The 21,079-nt window shown below is 40.7% G+C and overlaps 1 protein-coding gene across 5 annotated transcripts in view; it reads right to left on the reverse strand.

Annotated features, from left to right (window-relative positions):
* Nucleotides 1–19,298, reverse strand: part of ndrg4 (NDRG family member 4) — a 56,635-nt gene extending 37,337 nt beyond the window's left edge. For 4 of the 5 annotated variants that reach the window (XM_069686374.1, XM_069686370.1, XM_069686372.1 and 1 more), the window contains exons 1-2: nt 19,162–19,298; nt 16,228–16,301 (exon numbers count right to left, since the gene is read on the reverse strand). In XM_069686374.1, the coding sequence (XP_069542475.1) occupies nt 16,228–16,301 (74 nt within the window). In that variant the 5' untranslated portion in view covers nt 19,162–19,298. The remainder of the gene's footprint in view (nt 1–16,227; nt 16,302–19,161) is intronic. The other variant, XM_069686373.1, reaches the window with a different exon arrangement.
* Nucleotides 19,299–21,079: the final 1,781 nt, after the last annotated feature.

Here is a 21,079-nt window from a genome sequence, read left to right on the forward strand (position 1 = left end):
CTTTCATTGAATTATTTATGTCGTAAGTACACTAAGTTCAGATAGTTTAATAAGATAAGTTTATGAATGTAGTAAAAAAAATTACAGATGACTGTGTGTCTCTCTGTGCATCTACACAAGCATGAATGGTGTATGATTATAAGGGTTTGTGGTCATTAGAATTTGGATAGTCAGTCTTTAGAACATTTGGTACTTCAGCACTTTGGTCAGCAGCGAGATCATTTATGGTCCCCAGAGGATCTCTGCAAAGAATTTGGTGACTCAGAGTGATATTTTGATGAGGTATCTTGAGAACTCCAAATTTTTTTGTAGGATCGGCTGTAGTCATGGTCCTTGAACTGTTTGCTAAGGCCAGACTATCAGCCAAACATTTTAATTTTACCCAGAAATATTCAAATCTGATTGCATTGAAAGTCATGGAGTGTTAATTGATAGATGTATTACAAAGACAGTGGGTAGAGTTAGAAATATAGGAAGAGAGAGCGGGCATGACATGCAGCAACGGGTAACAGTCAAAGGGACTCCCTAAAAAGACGGTATTTCAGCCCGGGACGGTGCCTTACAACCTGCATTATGTCCTGAGTGTTGTGTGCCTGATGCATGTTCTCATCAGCTCACATTCATCTCGTCTCATCAGTTTTCGGATAAGTTAGCAAAACCCTGACCTACAAGGTTGTGTATTGTTGTTGACACATTCTCAAATTGACCATCGTAATAATAAAAAAATATGAACAACTAAATAGTGCTAAAATTAATAGACTAAATAATGTCCAACAACAAACATACTCAGACGGGGGTCTGTACTCTGATATCAATGTAGTATCATGCATCAATAGATGCCTAGCCCAAATGAGCTTACAGGGCAGTGAGCTTCCATGTAAATGCATGAAGTGTGATTCACTTTAAATTTGTTGAGAAACTGCTGAAGTTGGGGTTGTAACCTTATCGATAGACTCGGGTAACTTCATTCTTTATAGCCCCATGGGGCAAAGGTTAGCAAGCGCTCCGCACGTGAGGCTTGTTTTAAAGGAAAGCAATTAACGTTTAGCAATTAAAGTTAGCTTGCTAACAGTTAGCGCTGAGATGGCTGACGGTCACGGAGCTCGCTGACATGTGCACTGTTCCGTCCTGCAAAGCCACGTTTTTTGGGAGTCCTGAGAGTCAAACCCAGGTCCACTGCGTTGAGGACTGGGCCTATGTACATAGGAAGCAGGATTTAACCACTGAGATAAACCAGGCCCTCGGCACATTTTCAATCCAGCTATTGGTATTGCTAATTCCTTGATGCATTGCCAACCGCAGGATGGTTTGCTGGGCACTGTCGAGGAGTCCTTGAGCAAACTGAATCCCTCAAATGCTTGGACATCTCTCCATTAATGCATGTCCATAGAGTCCTGTTTGTGCATGTGTATATTTCCGGCCTATGATTGTGTAGCATGTTTGTAATAGCAGAATGAATAAATTGAATTTCCCCTCGGGGATTAATAAAGTATGTCTTCTTCTTCCTGAGTGATATACAGAGGGCTTGCAACAGATGAGTCAAACCTTTTCACCTCACCCCACAGGGAAAAATACAGGAGGATCTTCATACTTGCAACACCTGGGGCTATACGCTTTGGCTGCTAGCATCAGGTACTCCATGTTTTCAAATTTCCTGCAGAAGCCTGAAGGCTGAGGAAAGCATCAGCTGAAACAATTTTAAGGATGTGATGTTTTACTTTAGTCCAAAGGCTTTATGTGTTTGTAGCTCTTTAGAATGCCCAAATGTGGAGATGGGTTTTAAAAGCCTGCCTAATGAAGAACGGGTGAAATGCTACAAATTGTACAAATAAGATTGACTTGATCTGACATCCTTTCACAAAGTCCAGTTCCTGCCCTCCTTTTTTAGGTTTTAGGAAGTTTCATTCATGTTAGAAGCAGTTCTGCCTTTGTGAATTAAATGGTGTAAGGAGAGGAGGAAGCAGACTAATTATTAATACATAACTGACTCTTCAGTTAAAGAATCATGTAGAATTTTTGTGGTGTTTAATAAACATTGCAGCCTCTTGGTGGCGCTGTTTAAAAGATGGACGACATGACAGCTCCCCAAAAGTGTAGCCAAGAGATCTCTATCGCCCCCTGCTTACTGGCTGCAGTAAAGGTCATAAAGCCCGCCTCCTCCATGTTAACAGATGGGACATGAGTCAAACTTTAAAGTCAAGCTAATGTCAAATTAATTTTTCTCCAACATGGTCTCTGTCATTGTAGTTAGTTTTTATCATGTTGACTTATCTCGAAGTTTTTATGAGAATATTATGAGAATTATAAAAAAGAGTCTAATTCCATGATTGACAGCTCTGTTGGCTACTACGGCTCCTGCAGCCGCTCTGTTTAGCAGATTAGCAGAGGAGTAACGGTGAAAGGAACCGTATCCAACACTAACATTACAATCATTGAACTTCTCGTAAGTGTGAATAACTGCTTCAGACCAACACGAGAAGCTGTTCTGCTGCAGACTGAGCCGACCTGAGGGATCTTTAGTCTTAATATACAATCATTGCTTCAGCCTTTTAATCTTGTCTGCAGTTTGTTTCTGCATGTGTGAAAAACATTAAGATTCGCAAGGGCACTGCTTTGAAGCAGCTTTATGCCGGCCTGGTAATGTAATATATTCTAAGTTATTATTCTTTATGTATATTTCCCTCATTAACATAGAGATAGCTTATGTATTGGTTCGTAGTGCACATGCTTATATTCTTCCTACTCTCACAGCTTTTATTTTGGCACACATGGTTCTCATGCTCTTTTGGCTTTGGCTGCATCTTGTCAGCATTACAGTCCCACATCATGGATTCTTTATGTTTCATTTCACCTCCTCCGAGCAGCGCCCTGCACTGTATCTGATAAATAGTGCTGCCGGTTGAACATTGAGGTATCTGGCCAGGAGAGCGTAACTTCAAAGCCTCTCTTCATCCCCCGACAGGCAGCCAAAGTGTCAGTGGGTGAGAAGTTATTTACGGGCCTGTTTTCTTCTGTCCTCTCCCATGGAGGCTCGCTGCCAACAGAAGGAGCCTTTTCTCTCCGAACAAGCGGGGCTTTTTCTCTGTTTTTACAGCAGTTTGGTGCCCAGAACAAAATGGACCTGTCCTCGTTTCTCTTCTCTCCCTCCTTCGCTCCTTTTTTCTCTCTTTATTTCTGCCCAGACAGGGTTGCTATGACAACCAAGCTTAGTCCCATCCTGTCTGGCTCACCTTCTTAGCTGCTTTTTTTCACATCACTCACTATTTTCCCACCGTCTTATGAGACCAGCTTGTAAAAACAACACATGTTCCATATTATCAGTGTGTTTTCATCTTATTGTCACACTTAAAACAATCACATTTGTTGCTTTGTTCCTTACGCGCTTCACACTGGGTTATTTATAAAACAGCACGAGCACAGCTGACACCTTAGCATTATTATTTTAGCTTTTAAATCCTATTAACTCACACAGAAACATTATTGCTCTCACCTCCCCTGCTGTAAATTACACAATGTCCTCTTTTGCTCTCCATTCATAATTACTCCTCGCCAAATTACGCCTCTCACAGTTGCACCATAGTAACCTTTTCTCTTTCTCTTTGCTATGTTTCCTCCTCCTCCAGTCCATTAAGTGTTATGTTACTCCATTTGTATCGTCTCTGATTATAACTGTGATCTACTGTGCTGTTAAGACAACAGTAGGACAGTTTAAAGGTGCACAAATAACTGTGTACCAGGCTATTATTAAAGAAGAAGTTTCAATCTCACCCCAAAACACAACTACTTATTCAATATGTCTTCAGCTGCCTTATTTAGCTGCCAAAGCATCACACACACAACCACAGCGCTATCACATAGCAAGAAGGTATAGAAGGTAAAATATGATCTTTACAGTAACCCAAACCTTTTAATGTGCAGTTTATTATGTAGATAATTTATATGATTAGAAATTACTGAATTTTTTATGTTACTTTAACCTTTGGCATGTGCTTTTTTCCCCCTGTATTGTTATCTGTGTTATTCTTGGCAATGTTTCAGTTGTAATAGAGATCTCAGACTTCATTAGTAGAAATATGGTTAAAAAGATGTAAATCAGTTTCAGGCCCATTTCTACTCTGACTGTACACAGTCTGATGTGGGGTTTGGGCTGTACTATTATATTTAAGCCAAAAATAAATTCTGCCAACCAATAGTGAGAATAGTAACACAGTGGAAAGCATGACAGTTGTTTGTGTGTGTTTTGAAGTCATTAATATTGAATCTTAAAATGATCAGGAGGAGGGCTGCATGATATATTGTTTAACAATCGCAATTTCGATGTGCTTATGTGCTGTAGTCACATCGCAGGACGTGTGATAGTAAAGCAAATTAAGTAAAACGTGTCAAGCTGCTACTTTGTTGTTGCTCAGTGCAAATAGAAAACTCTTGTTTTTCCATGACTGATCTAAAGGAAAAGTCAGTCTGATATCACATTAGTGCAGCTCTTTATGAGCCCAGAGTGAACTGACGCTGAGCTGCAGTGTGTGTCACCTGCCTGTAAACTGTAAACATGCACACGGTGCTGCTGCAGACGCAGATCATGTCAGCGGGATGATCGTGGCCAACGCTCAGTTACGCAACGTGGCTTATAAGTGGGTATGTAACCGTTATCAGCGGCCCCTCGTCCTGATGCTGGTTAACGCTGTGGCTACATAAACGGACATGTTTACTTTTAGCGGCTTCACCTGCAGCCCACACACGGCGTGAGGTTGTGTATCGACAGGAAGTAGCATATACGGTGAGCTTTCGTTTAGAAGAGTTACCATCACAGGGCGTCTCAAGCCGATTAAACATACATTTGAACATCATTAGAAATGGTAGATGACATACCGTATGAGTAAGACAACTGCAACCCACAAGTCTATTAGTGTTTATTTTATAAAGAAACGTGTTGCTCCACCTGAACTCAATTCAATATCATTTTTTTCCAATATCGTGCAGCCCTAATCAGGAGCCTTGTAGTTTTTATTTTTTTGGACACAACTTAGGTTGTGAAATTATTTCAGTGGTGGGCCATCTACATGATGTGTTTTGTTGATCCAGGACCATCATCACAACGCTGATCTTAATCATGATAATTTTCTTATGTTTGCTTATGTTAATCCACAGCCAAGGAAGCCAAGAAATTATGCAAAAGCACTGGAGCAGCACACTGAAATAAATACATTTCAAAGAAAAGGACAATCAGCAGACTGATGTCAGCTGGTTGGTTGATCGCAAAAATCCTAGTATACATTTATACATTTGGCTTTTCCTAACTTTGTCCACTAAAAACAGTTGCCTGTTGCTGATGCTAGAAACAAGGTTGACAAGATCAGAGTTGTGCCTTGGACGCTAAAGAGGCTAAAACGCTGAGTAGGGATTAGTAGAGAAAGAGTCAATTATTGTCACTGGGTTTGACACTTACAACAACCCCTTTCACATAATGTGTGTGCCCATCGTAATTAAAATATTGTTGTTGTTTTTTTACGCCTAAATGTAAAACTGGCACAAGGCCCAGTATCTACACCAGTGGCTACTCTATGCAAGCATTACACCATTAATTGTGATGTGTTGCTGATAGAAGGTTTGGTGCCAGTTTTTTGGCCTCAATGGTCTGATGACAGCGAAGCTCTTAAAGAGAAAGCAGGCTCAGTAAAGAGGCTCAGAGAGAATCCTCCTGTCAGACAGGAAATCAATTACACAGCCATGTGGAGGGGAAGCATCTGATCTAATGTACAATCGCTGAATCAATACCTGGAAACTAGGCCAGCACAGAGAGTCCCAGGCAGAGAGAAAGAGAGAAAACAGGACGGCATGGAGAAAATAAGTCAGAAGAGAAACCTGTCACAGATAACGGCCGAGGATCAGGAGAGAGGTTTTCACTGCAGAGACAGGTTCTGAGTGGTCACTTCACTGTAAAAACTACATAACCACCTTAATAAAAGCAATTCGGGTGAGACATTGATGTGAAATTTAATGATCACATTAAAGGTTCTTTTTATTTCTATACTTTGCTCATCATACCAGAAAAGCTGCTTGGTCATCAATACAACACCATGAGTAAAACCGCTGAGGCTCACTCCCGTCTCCCGCTCCAGCTCGGTCAAGCTACAAGGTTACTGACTTTGCTCAAGTGTATTAATTAGACATATGCTGCCACGCTTCAAGGAGGATAACAGCCCTCCAAAGGATACAGAGGCTCTCTTCCTTCACCTGATCACACACCGCTATCTGCACACTTCTGATGGCCGATGAAGATCCTGAGACAATGGAGTGACTGGGTAAGACTAGTAAAGATAATTTACTTTAGTCAGAAGGGGAAAAAAAGTCAACTGCATCTTATAAGCTGACCTCAATAACAACTGAAAGAAGTTAGAAAAGTTAGAAAACTACTGCACTATTATAATTACAGCATAGCCTGTGAGTTTGATGTAGACATGGAGGCATTATCATTTATCTTGGTACAGCCATTTCTTGGGGCGAGAGCATAAATCTTACTGACTTTGGATGCATTACTAGACTTTAAGATGGATTTGCACCAAATTTTATAAAAACATTCATGGTGACTTGTTGTCCTGTGCCACCATGGGTATAGTATTTTCCTTTGGTTTTTCAAATAACATGGATTGACATGATTGCCATAATCACGTTGGTAGTGTCATATTACCCTGCTGATGCTATGTACAACCTGACTGCTAGCATGGCTGTAGACTCTTAGTCATGCTAAAGCATAAGCAAGGTGGGATTTTTAGCTAGCTAGCTAGCTGTGTCGCTGTAGTGTTGGCAATTGGGGTAGGCGTTCACTTTGGTCAAGACTGAAACAACTTCTGTACAGCTCAGCATTCGATTTTGTACAGGCGCTCATGTCCTTCACAGGTAAAGAGCCCCATTTGATCCTCTTTTTTTTTAGACTTCCATCTAGCATCAATGTTTGTCCAGCATTTTAGTTTATGATGAAATATTAGCTAAACTGATGATATAACCATCAGTGTTAGCTGCAGTTATTTGTGTTTAGAGCTATTAGCAATTGTTACTTACATGCTAAACTAAGATGGTGAACATGGTAAACCTTACATCTCCTAAACATCAGCATGCTCATTCTCTGTGTTAGCATGCTAGCTACAGAGATTGTGAAGCTAAAGATATACACCCTCACAGAACTGGTGGTGTAAGTAACTCGGAATTGAATTTTGGAAGCCTAAATCAATCAATGACTTCTATTCTGTAGTTTGGCTGTGGCCTGAGTCATCTTCACTGTGGTTTCGTTTCATTTGATTTCAGGGTAATGGCCCTTTTTCTGACTTCAAATCGTGAAAATAAATCACAGAACAGTGGATAACATAACTACATAATTCAAATAATCAACTACCATTCATCCATCCATCCATCCATCCATTATCTATACCGCTTATCCTGTTCAGGGTCGCAGGGGGCTGGAGCCAATCCCAGCTGTCATTGGGCAAAGGGCGGGGTACACCCTGGACTGGTCAACTACCATTCATTGTGGCATTATTTAATGTACTTCTCTGGTTGCAATCAACATTAGTGTTAAATCTGCTTAAACAATGTTTAACTATGACACTCTGAATAACAGCAGATCCCTTCATCTTGTCTACGTCTTTCATTTCCTTCCCGTTGACTTGACGTCTTTCAGTGTTGTGTAACTGAACTAAGTGGATGTTATCCCAGGAGGAGCTTCCTCCAGTCAGGCAGAGCAGAGATGTTAATCCAGAGTGACATGTCCAACATTCACTCCTCCACATCACCTTCACCCAACATGTTGCATGGTCTGTGTGCACCAATGCAGAATGAACAGATACAACTGCTTTCATGCATGTTCTCACTCACCTTTGAGCCAAACAGAAGTACTTAGTGTCTTTAGATCACAGTTACTAAACTGTCTGAAGCATTTGAAATTAAACGTTTAATTATTTATAGCTGCTGAATGTCTAGAGAAGTCTCTGTGGCTAAGACGCTACCCAGAGCGGTGATATCAATGTCGGAGTGGAAGATTAAATATTAAATATCAGCTATCAGCTCCAGACCCTGAGAAGCACTTTTCTCTTCTGGCACGAAAAGCTTCCTTGTCAGCGCTGTCAGATGAAAGCTTTGTGTCTCTTAAAAGTGTTACTTACAGTATCTAAAGAGCTTCACAGGCAGAAGGAGACACAGCCTCAACTGGGCTGCCAATTTTTTTGCATTATTACTTTCAGTGTTCAGAACTTAGAAGTAAAACAAAAGAAAATGCAGTGGACACAGGGAGCGTCCAGTGGCACAGTGTGTTCACACCTTTGACAACATTCTCACTCAGAGTTCTATTTCTGCCTCAGCTCTCAGCGGTGCCACCAGAGTCGTGATGTGAGAGGGCACGCCCCCTGAAGGGTCTGAGATTCTGTTGAGACTTTTTACAGCAGCCACTGTGCAGCGCTAATGCTAATGTTAGTTCCCTGCAGGTAAGATATGTGAAGAGGACAGAGCACTGAGCCAATGTAATCTCCATTAATCATCCATTTACTGGTGTTATTGGCGGGATTCTAAACTACCAATGTAGGTGCATTTAAGTCTCCTTTTATGCTCCCTGGAATTTAATATGAGAGAGATTTTAAATCCCATATTTATGCCTCTGGGAAAATGTGCTCTGAAATGTATGTAGTATATAAAAATGCATATGATATCAGAGTTGAGAGCATAGACTGTATAAATCGATGGACGACATGACAGCTCCCTAAAAGTGAAGCCAAACATTTCATGCGCCCCCTGCTGACTGGCTGCAGTATAGGTCATAAAGCCCGCCTCCTCCATGTTAACAGATGGGACATGAGTCAAACTATAAAATCAAAGTACACACGAAATACATTTGGCTATGCCACCGGGAGCAATTTGGGGTTCAGTGTCTTGCCCAAGGACACTTCGACATGTAGCCTGAGGGAGCAGGGGATCAAACCTCCGACTTTCCGATTGAAAGACGACCGACTCTACCACTGAGCCACAGCCGCCTAGTGTTGCATACATTTACATTTACATTTAGATTTTAATATTGAAATTATTGTGACAATGATTTCATCTTTATTTGGATGTTTAATATCAGTCTGGGAAATGCAACGATAAGATATAATCTTTAATCTGTTCAATGGAGGAGTTCGTTTTCGAGTTTAATGTGTAGACACTTTGTAAGCACTTGCAGTGACTACAACCTGCATGCCAAGAAAAATGTTCATAACCCATCTGAATCCTGCTCTGATGTTTATCCTAAAATATGTTCCCGGCTTTGAAGGAGTGTGTCGGTTGGAGCTGACAGTGCCTAAGGTGAGAGCAGGGATTGAAGTGAAGCCTGCTCATGTCTGGGTGTGCATATTTTACTTGCCTTATTAATTCAAGCTTAATGGGACCAAAACAAGAGTCCAGCGGTGCTTGGGTTGTTATTTTCAACTTATTTTAAATGAGGAGAGGATGAGCACTCTTTTAATCATCACCTCGCCTGGTTCATGGCTGGGACTTCGCTGAGCGTTTTTATAGGCAGGGAGTTTGATAAGAAAACTTTTATTGAAACTTGTTAGTTATATAATATGTAGTTTAAAAAGTTAAAGAAAAGAGGAGACTATACAGTAGCTGTTGCAAAATCATGACCTAAAAAGTAAAAGCAAACTAACTGACTGTTGGAAATATATATATTCAAATCGGATTCGCCTGGGGACAAAGCCTCCCTGCAAACCTCATTAGAAAATGTCTTATTTGGCTTGTTTTCATTTCTTTATCAGGTCAGTGTGAAGTCAATTGCTTCTGACTGTACTCTTTGTTATATTAATTATATTATATACTGTATATTATCATTATTAAAGTCGTGCTAATGCTAATATGCTAATAATAGACCTGTTGACTTCAACGTTACAATTATTAATATCAGTCTTTTATAATTACTATGTTGTTCTTCCTAATATTACATATTACTACCATTATTTATTGGCATTGTGACCATTATTCTCTATTATCTGTCGCTGTTGTTGGTGCGTAAGTATGTAATTGTTGTTGCTCTGTTTGCCTGTCTCTATTCTGCATCTCCTATCCCACTTTTCGGCCCATCCAGTCGAGGCAGATGTCTTTTCAACATGAGTCTGGTTCTGCTCGAGCTTTCTGCCAGTTAAAAGGACGTTTTTCTGCTACTGTGCCAAATGTTGCTAAGTGCTGCTCATGGTGATTCATGTTGGGCCTCTCTCTAAATAAAAGATTATATTCTAGACCTAGACCTGCTCTTTTGTAAATTGTGAGATAACTTTGGTTATGATATGCGCTATATAAATAACATTTGATTGATTGTGTTTTTGGGGTGATCAAGCAGGACTGTGACCTCATTTTTCACTCCCATTTGTTAATGGATGCAATTTGTATTGCCAGCAATCTCAATTTTTCTGAATTTACTCGTGGATCATTGTACCCATTTTGTTCTTTCAGTCTTTAATCTCAAAATGTAATTATTTTGTGGTACAGACATTGACCTTTCAGTGGCTTTGGAGTTTTTGCAGTACATCTAGACAGATATGAATAAATCCAATACAATATACTAAGTGCAAGACGCTTAATATACACTATGACTTTGATATCTCTCACTGTTTCACTTTTCCCAGCATAAGAAACACAGTAAATTAGCATTTCAACACTTTCAGAGCTGTTTTGTGCCATCACTGACTGGTGCAGATTTTAAGCACTACATTGGGAAATTACCTACACTGGACTTTTGTACTCTTGAGAAAATGGTTAGGGGCAATTAATAGACTAGGTCGTAAAAAATAGGGAGCTTATGTCATAAAGATTGTGGACAACTATTCAAATTTTAGGTTCAGCTGCCTTAGACACATAAATTGCAAACAGGAGCCCAAAACAAGCACAATAACCTTTACTGAAATTTGCTGTTTGTTTATCAAAACAACAAGTTCCTATTGTATCTCAAACAAGAGTAGGTCAAAACCTAGTATGTGGCTGACAACATCAGGTCAATGTGCGCTTTTATGGGCAATGTGTTACAAGGACTGTCCTTATGAGGCTGATGATGTAGCCAAATTCCAATAGTAGGTGGACAGAAAGAAAGAATCCTCAATGCCCTAGTGCCCCTGGTTTGAAAGTCTTTTTAAAACGCTGGCCCAAACTTTGTGGATTCAGAGTCCTTCTGTTCTATTATCAAATGGAACTGAGCAGTCTCTGTCGCTGTCTCCCAGTGATTCATGACATTCATTCACTCTGCCCTGCTCTAACTCATCTAATGGTACAGAAAATATGAGCTCCAACTCAAAAGGTCACTTCAACCTTTTGTCAGGTTAGACCAGTGTTTTATGAACATGCTCTGATCGCTGATGACCTTCTGAGGTGTTGAGACATTAGCCTGCCATCTACCATCATGCTAAGGCCACAAGCTACAGCCAACACGACATTTTACGCTAATTCACCTACATTCACACACGACCTGTTTTTATTTGGCTCCAGCTGAATGGCACAGTTGGATCTTCCATGCAGCCATACTAAAAATGCAACCAAATATCCATTCTAGTAGTTATGTTTCTATAGTCCTCCCACAGGGCTGCAGGGTGGATGCCAGCAGGGCAGACGGGCAGGCAGTGTGTGGCTAGCAGCAGTACACTGAAGGGAGATGAGAGTGTTTGCCGGACTCCTTCCTGAACCAAACGGAGAACCAGATGTCCAGAAGCAAAAGCTCAGTGGAGCATGTTGAGGGGATGAATGGTTTCCTGAGCAAACCACGGTCGCTTCCTTCTGAGACACATGGTTTCATTAGTTTCCACTGAAAACAGCCCGTAACCCAGAAAACCGACAGCAGAGATTGTCCTGTATTTTATATCTGAGTGTAGTGGATTAAAGGGTTTATCATCCCAGAGAAGAAAACATTTTGATGAAATTGTACTGGCGACAATTTCTACAAAATCAAAGAAGGACAGTTAACCCAAAAAAATTTAAAAGCAGATAGAGATAGAAAAAAAGGTCAGAGATGTACAATACGCAACAAATGTCCTTATGTGGGAATCAGCTATTTAATGTGACCTGTACATCAACCTCAATGTTACAAGGGTGTAAATACAAACTATTGTTAAACATGATGTTATTTTCAATCTACTATCTGTTTAAATTCTAATGTTACAGCGTAAACTCTTGAAGACATTGGCCCAATCCTGGCTTCATAAAATGCACTGTGCTGGACTCATTGCATACAAAGTAAGGTAATGTTTTCTTTGCTATCTCAAAAAAAGAATAACTAGCAAATCTGAAGGCTTTTATTTTAAATTCAACACCTTCCATAAAAAAATGGGGATAAGGGTAGGGCTGTTTGAAGATTTTGTTAAACACAACGTTCAACTCCTGTCACCACTTGTCACGTTAGCTTGTCACTGAAGAGTTGGACCTCATTTGTTCGCACACATAGTAGTAGTCCTCTCTCTTCCTCCACAAAAATACAGTAGAGGGCTTAGAGCTGTGTGACTGTTTAAGACCTCATTGTAAACAGTTTTAGACACGTCATAAGACGCATTACTGTGAATTATTTTATTTTAACAAAAGCCGTGAGCGCACAATTCCTTTTACCTTGATTGTTTTAGGGAGGGGACAGGTATCAAAAAAGCAAAACTATCTGAATGGCAAGACATTACTACTGTGATATTGCACAAATCTACTTTTGATGTACTTGTTGATCAGTGTTGGGGGTAACATGTTTTAAAGTAATCTGAATCTACTTGGATGACTTTTTTTGTTATAATGAGCAACGTAACGTTACTTCTGCAATTCAAGTGGTCTAACTTAGCCCATGTCCACACGGAGACGGAGCCGACTTCGTTTTGAAAAAGTTTTCCGTAAACGTGGCGCCGTCTCAGGAAATGTTTGCGTCCCCATGAAAATGCTGTAATATATACAACCGGCCTGTGGGTGGTGCTGTAACGCAGCCACACAAATACAACAAACCGGAGAAGAAGAAATAGAGCATGCGTGTAAGTGTAACAACAAAGAAGAAACACAAGCAGTTGTTGTTGGTGGTGGTGGGGTTAGCGCATGCGCGACGTACGGAGGTGGTGCGATTCAAGAAAGATCCGTATAGGCTGTACACACGGAAACGCCAGTGTGGCATTTAGGGATTTATCCACTCTGGGAGGCGGTTTCAAAAATTAGCGTATACGGGCTCCTGTAACGCCGGTTCCGTGTGGACGAAACGACCATACGACAAAAAACTTGGCGTTTACTCCTAAACCCGTCTCCATGTGGACATGGCCTTAGTTACTTAGATACGTTTTCATAAAAGTAATCCGTTAATCCTAGAAAAAAAATGGCAGTTTTTTCCAAAGCACTGTTTCTGTTTCTCTCTACTTCTTGGCAGGTAGCTGCATACCAGCAAAAAGTAAACCCACAATTGTGTCAGTGCGCATGCGTAGTTAGCTAATTCAACTAGCGAAATGGCAGAGAGGACAGCATTTACTTTGTGGAAATAGTCCCATGATTTTTAATTTTTCAGCGAAAGGGACAAGAACATCACAGGGAAGTGTAAATTGTGCCTGGAGGATAAGTGCACCTGGAAGCAAAACACAAGAATCTGTGTTTTCATTGAAACAGCTGTGCCTAATACTGTTATGCCTCTGCCCAGTTCACTGTCAGATTGTTAGCATATTAAAGAGCTGTAATGGTTATATAACGTCTGTCATTCCTGTTATTAGGCAGCAGAGTTTATGAACCGTAAACGAGGCTATGCAATGACGGTGGGGGTCAATACATTCAAAGGTAGACTTACAGCAGGCTCGGTGCCGTCCTGACAATATAACCGACGTGTGTAACAAGTCGCAAAGGGGGGTTCCCATTTTGGTAATGCAAAATTACGCTAACACTTTACTTTTCCTCAGTATGTAACAGTAACATAACGAATAATTTTTAAAAGTAATGTTAACCAACACTGTTGTTGACCACAAATAGATCTCATATCAAGTTTTGTGCTTTTGTGGCACTATGTTATTCCAAAAACCTTGTTTACCTCATTTACTTCTCTTTCAGTTGATAGACTTACTATTGCTATCAAGTTGAGTTTAGCTCAAAGAAACTCTGAGGTGAGTCTGAGGTGGTGATAAGGAAACACACATGTATTATTTTTAGCTTGATGTATAATGATCCTGACATGACAGGCAACTATTTTTGTTCACTACAAATAATCCAATAATAATGCATGTCAGTTATTAAGAAAAGATCACATTTCTATTTCAGTACCAATCTGCATGCAGCAACATTTAAATCTTCTTTCTGCTTTTTTTAGAGCTTGTGCGCTCAGTTTTCTGATGAAGAACAACCTGTATTTAAGGGAAAAATGCAAAATCATGCTGGGACAGGTTAAATGAAGCTGTTGCCCCTGGTGTCCCATCCTCCCTTTTAATAGACATGTTCTGTTAGTTACCACAGAGCGGCTCAGCGCAGACATTCGATAACCAATATGTCAGCAGCACAATTCACTTAGCACATTGATCCACTGCACTCTAACACATCATGACATCCGCTCTGGCTCTCACCACTGTCTGACCATGAAACTTAAGCATTACAACAGATACACCATTCCTAAGTTTCAGAAAAACTATATGCGTACACATGACAATTTCATAGCAGGGATGCATTATTATGCATGCACAGATGTGTGGAACATGCAGTTCCTTTCAGGCTGACTCAGACAACCACAAGGGACAGCCAGCACCCAGGCTGGCATTTCTGATGGGCAACGGTAAAAGATAACACACACATGTTGAGGATAAAATGTGTGTGTGATGACAGGGCATGCTGTTATGCTCCTTAACTTTTGGGGTAGAGTAATATTAAAGCACCAGTGTTTAAGAATAAAGTGGAATCTAATCTAATGAGGTTACAGATTGCAGCAAATGATAACGTTGGCCGTGGAACTCAGGGACAATGCAAGAGGCCCTGTCCTAAATGTTTTTGTCCCTTCTGGACTACTGTAAAAAATATTGTGGTGCAAAATTCCGTACATGGAATGGACCAGTAACCTCTGTACATGTGAATAAGGTTTTGCCCACTGCACTGGTGTGATTGGACATTTGAGTGTTGCCTGGGCTACAGGTCATATATGGGGGCCTATGGGGCTGAAATTTGACCAAACAGCTTGGTCTCACCAGATGGCGTACCAATAACACACTGTGCTATTTTTACAATCCAATGTGATCAGGTTGCCCCGAAAGACCACAATCAAATCAGAACATGAATTGCTAATCCTGGTCTCAAATGGTATTATGTGCTTATGTACGTAATTTAATTACGGAAAATAACTGAATCATTACAGCCCTGCTCAGAGCCTAGAATATGCAAAAATAGAATATCTGACATGAAGATGCCAACTTAAAGTGAAATGTAACCACACATATCTGTTGCCAGCTTTATCATGACCAAAGGGAGATAATACACAATACATCTTTATTTAGTTTTACGCTGGATCAAACCCCAGCCTCTTGGGTATAGCTGCCACCCCAAACAAGTTTCATCCGTCTTTGCACTACGTCACTAAAAGCTACCCCCGAGGGCAAGCGCGACAAAGCGATGGTATGTGATGACTTGGCAATGGGAAAGATCTGGATAGACACTTTCATTGATACCTCAAGTTTGGAGGTTTTTTGTTAGCTTGAAGGGGTTTTTTCTGACTGAAAATTGTTGGAATAGGAGTCAATTCGCTCAGAAGGTTTGACAAAATCAGGTCATCTTTTAATTTGCTGCACCTGTTTCTAAAAATGGTTGAAAAATTCTGAAGAATAATCATATCACTCATGCTCGTCTCACCGACACTCTGTGTCTCCTGGAAAGAATGCTGCCAAATATTTGTTGGGGGAATTTTCGGTTTCAGGGTCTGGCTTTGCTCCCAGCCTAATTCCCAGAATCTGTTCGTGTATCTGTCTGCTGAAAATTATTTCTAAATAGATTTGTCAGATGACAGATGGACCACTTGTCCTGTTGCTGTCCCATGCATGTTTGTTTAATAATCAGATGATGAATATTCATTGGATTTGTTGGCTTTTGCCCGTTACTGCAGAATGAATGTGTGAAACACTGGACCGACTGATTGACAGAATGGAAGGGATGGACGGAGATGCCATAGATAAAGCCACACAGGCTGGATAAAGGAGAGGCCTGTGTGGCACGGTATGGTACATTATGTGGTGGCTTTACAATCCTACGTACATGGTCTGCAGGAGGCTCTGTGGAACCGTGCAGCCAGCCTTGGGAGGGAAGTTCCAAAACAATCCAGGCCCCATCTAGCAGCGGGTATAAAAATACAAGAGACAAGATCTACTGTACTGGTGTTGGTGCATTGCAGGTGCAAAGGCAGTAATAAGATTCACAGAAAAATAGGAGGAAACTTCATGCAAAAGAACTACACAGAGCAGACAGAAGGGATCTATAGCATCCTGCGGGAATGGCCATAAAGACAAGGGAGAAAAATGGAAGGTTAACAATGTATAGAAAAAGACTTGAGCATAATTAATTAATTATGGTTTCTGGTTAGGCTATGAGATCTTGGATAATACAGTGTAACTTTTATCAGCTTGCAACTGTGGCAAAAGTGCAACAGATTGTAACGTACATAAGTTATACTGTAGTCCTATTTCCCATTAGGCACTAACTAATTAGAGCAGAGATCCAACAGAAACAGCTAGCAGAGAGGAGATGTATTAGCATGCAAAACACGTTAATAACAACACTGCTTTTCCAGTGGCTCACTTGCGGTGCCAACTTCCATTGTTCAGCTGTTGAAATGCCAGTGGGTGGGAGGGAGTGTAGGGTTGTTAGGTTGGGGTTTGAGGAAGGAGAGTTGATTAAAAGCAGAAAGAATCTCTAAATCTTTAAAACCAAAGTATCACGCTAAATTCTAAATAAACATAAGATCACTTTTTTTTAAAGGACAGTTAAAACCTCAGTTATTGCCACTTTGCCCTACAAAATTCTCAATAACTCGATCATAAACAAAGGCATCAATACTATGTATTGTTTCACTCCGACTGAATGTCCTCAAAGCTGTTGCTGCCAGGAGTGACCACCACTGACTAGAAAAGCCTAATTGTATATTGGTTATAGCATTTTTACTCCTTTTAAACAAGCCACCATAACATGCCTATCCCTTAAAAACATTACAATTTAAAATAAATCCTTATGTTCAGCTTGACCTCGACTCAAAAAGTGAAAGTATCTAGTTAAGCCGGATTTACACCTGTGCGTTGAATCCATGCAGAGCCTATGCTGTAGCCTATTAAAGTGGCTTTATGCCAACGTTATTATTTATTCTTCTGCGCTAACGTGTAACAGCAATTAGCGGTGGGGTTCTATGCATCTGTGTTGAGCTTTTAATGGCTTCTTTGTGTACTTGAAATAATAGCGTAACACGTTAAGCTAATAAATGTTGAACTACAGTAACTTCTACTGATAAAAATGCAAAACAAAGTATACACACTCAATATGCCTCGGAATACTGAGACTGAGAATCACCATTTGTGTTTTAACTCAATGTGGAAGCTGCACCGCGCAGACAAGCCACAGCTGTTCCAATCTGCATTGGCCAAATAACCGGCTACAGCGTACCTACAGCGTAGATTCAACGCTGATGTTTCAATAAGTATTTAGTCTACATTCCAAAAAAACCCCAACTGTTATATAATAATATAAAAACAGTATTTCATCACATGCTAAACTTATACTTCAGCTACTTAGCCAACACTTTGTTGAATCAAACACTAGAATTTCATTTCTAATTTCTGTTTGACTTGAATTGTGGTTTCCTTTGGACACATACTTCTGGTAGCTACTGCAATCCAAATAAAAATTCATCCTCTAAATATGGACTAACTGGAGCAGTGATAAGGTGCAAGCTATCATTGCTATGTCGCTCCGCGTAGCTCATGCAGGAACAAAAGCAGGAGTGTGTTGCTCTTTATAAATCTATTTATAAACCTGGAGCTGAGAAACAGACCCGCTCCCAAAGGGAAGACGGGCTCGGCTTCAGTGGCTGTTTCATGTGTTGAAGGAGCAGCATGGTAATGAAAATGGCCAATAAGTTTCACAGATTTAAAGCAGAACAAGAAAACCAGACAACACTCCCTGCAAGAAGAGGATAAAGGGAGCAGAGAGAATTATATAAGAGCACCAATCAAAAATGGGACATTGACAGCGTCGCTGTTACAGAGGTTTCAAGACGGATACAACAACAAAAATTACTCGGCTATGTGTTAATATTTCTGCTGTTAACTCAGTTATGTTAAGTTTCAGTCTTTTTTAGGTTGATCATTGTTAGTAACAATTACAAAATATGATATTACAGATAAAATACTGGTATTTTATCACATTTAAAAGACTTCCTGTCTCTCTATTCTAACTACCTCTTTATTTCAACCATTATGCCATCATGCATTACAGCCTCGTTCTTTCAGGTGTTGCCAGCAGCGTTCAGCAAATGCAGGGAGATTTAGGGCACCGCTAACACAAGCCTGCACCAAATTCAATCAACTTTTATGACTTCCACCTAATATAGACTCATCATTCACTCCCATCGGTCTGCTGCAATGCAAACATTATTTTCTTCTCCACACTTTGCCCCTGCTTCTCTGCAGTTTAGACTTTTATTGAAAGTACTTTTTTCTCATAGCACCAACAAGGTAAATACGCTGCTTTTTCAGTTATTGTTTGATAGTGTTGATAGCCACTGCTGTAGTGGACATGGTGCACTTTGTTTCCTCTGGGGTGAATAAATTCAACCTGTCGACATGCTATTCACTCCAATGCGGAGGCTGCTGTTGGGAGGTGTATAGAGCATATGTGTGTGTGTGTGGGAGGGGGAGTAGAAAAGTGTAGAGTACAAAGCCTCAGCAGCCGTATTCACACACACTGTGCAAAAATCCTGCCCTCATTTTAGCATCCTCCTCCTCCTCCTCCTGTTGTCCTCTTACACAAAACAGATACAGCATATGGGAGCTTAAATCTTACTTTCCCAGACCGGAAAGTTACAATATTACACTCAGGTCAGCTTCACACAGAGTTTCAGCCTTGATTTTAAACTGTTTCACACACATTATCAGATAGAAAGTATTAAAAAACATGCTCCAGATATATAAAGCTTTACTGTACCTGTGATGTAGTTCAGAGCTTCTCCGTTCGTAGAGTCTGGTTTAGCTGTTGTTTGTTTCTGTGTCTGGGTTTGTCTCCCTCGGGCTCTAAAGGACTGGCGAAGCGTACGTCGGCGAGTGTGTATGTGCGTCTGTGGGTGCACTAGACGGAGAGAGAAATAGAGAGACAGAGAGAGAGAGGTGCAGAGTCTCACTCTATCTCTCTTTGCCGATCTCCCTCCCCTTTTTGATGATAAACAGAGAGCACGTGGCTTTACCAATGATGCAGCACACTGATGATCACAGCGACAGAAAGTGACAAAGGAAGGGAAAAGAAAAGAAACAGGGCAAGTAGGGGACATGAGAAAAAAAAAAGGGAAAGAGTTGTTTCTGGCTGAAAAAGAGATGTGTGTGTGTGTATGTGTGTTCTGTGTGTGCATGTGTGTGTACATCTTGTTCTTGAAAGCAGGACACTGCAGCTCTGAGTCTGCTAACACCACCTTTAAAATTACTCATGCTTGTTAGAACACGATCACAAAATGGGAAGAAATTAATCCAAATCTGAAACGAGGATCCTTCTATGAACATCCAAATAACTTCCTATGAGCTCGCAGACATCCTTTCACAAACACACAAGCACACAGAGGAACCGATACAACCGCAGGCAACCAGAAGCACTTTGTAATCTGGTTAAAGCTACCTTCAAATGCACTGACCATGTTTGGGCAACTGGGGCATGAAGTAATGGGAACACTGGTAACAACATCGTCCATGAGTCTCTGATACATTACCTCCTGTGCGATGCTAAAACTTAAACCACGTTGAATATAATTTGACATGTTTATAAGGACAGATATTTTAAATCTCTGTTGTTTGTACGATGCTCTAAACATGTCCACCTTCCTTTTCAAACATTGTTTTCCAGAACAGTTCTTTGTACCGGAAGATGTTTGTTTAAGAGTAGTTGAGGAGAGTTTAACTAGGGTCCTGGATGTGCCAAGTTCCTCAAATAATAAAGGTGATCCAAAATGCTGTCGCACTTATACTGACCAGTACTAGGAAGACAGATATTTCTCCTATATTAGCTTCTCTGCACTGGTTTCCTATACAATTTTGAAAATAATTTAAAATCCTTCTTCTCACCTAGAAAGGCACCATCACATCTAAAAGAACGAGTGCCCTATTACCCCTTTAGAAAATGACACTCCCAGAAGTCTAGAAGAGTAGTATGGGAGGTAGAGCCTCTCCTTCAATCATTTACCATTCTCACGCTTGTAGTTAGGGCTGGCTCAGACTGAGAGACTCAGAGTGATATTAAATAATGTTTCTAACTATATATCTTCTTGTCCCATTAATCCACCGATCAGCCATACCTTTATGACCACCTGCCTAATATTGTGAAGGTCCCCTTTTGCCACCAAAACAGCCCTGACCCATAGAGGCATGGACTCCACTAGACCTCTGAAGGTGTGCTGAAGTATCTGGCTCCAAGTCGTTAGCAGCAGATCCTTTAAGTCCTCTAAGTTTGGAGGGATGGATCAGATGGATCAGACTTGTTTATCCAGCACATCCCACAGATGCTCGATGGGATTGAGATCTGGGAAATTTGGAGATTAAGTCAACACCTTGAACTTGTCGTGTTCCTTGAACCATTCCTGAACCATACTGCAGTGTGGCAGGACGCATTATCCTGCTGAAAGAGGCCACTGCCATTAGGGAACACTGCTTCCATGAAGGGGTGTACTTGGTCTGCAACAATGTTAAGGTAGATGGTGCGTGTCAGAGTAAAATCCACATGAATGGCCGGACCAAATGTTTCCCAGCAGAACATTGTCCAAAGCATCAAACTGCAGAGTGCGAAAGGGTATCCATATACCAGTCAGCACAATATTTCAGTTGCCTTTATTTGCTTGCAAGCAGAGCCCTTCTGATATGACTGA

Source organism: Semicossyphus pulcher, unplaced genomic scaffold, assembly GCF_022749685.1.
Source record: "Semicossyphus pulcher isolate SPU_LCO1_2020_fin unplaced genomic scaffold, fSemPul1.0.p SCAF_8, whole genome shotgun sequence".
Taxonomy (NCBI): Eukaryota; Metazoa; Chordata; class Actinopteri; order Labriformes; family Labridae; genus Semicossyphus; species Semicossyphus pulcher.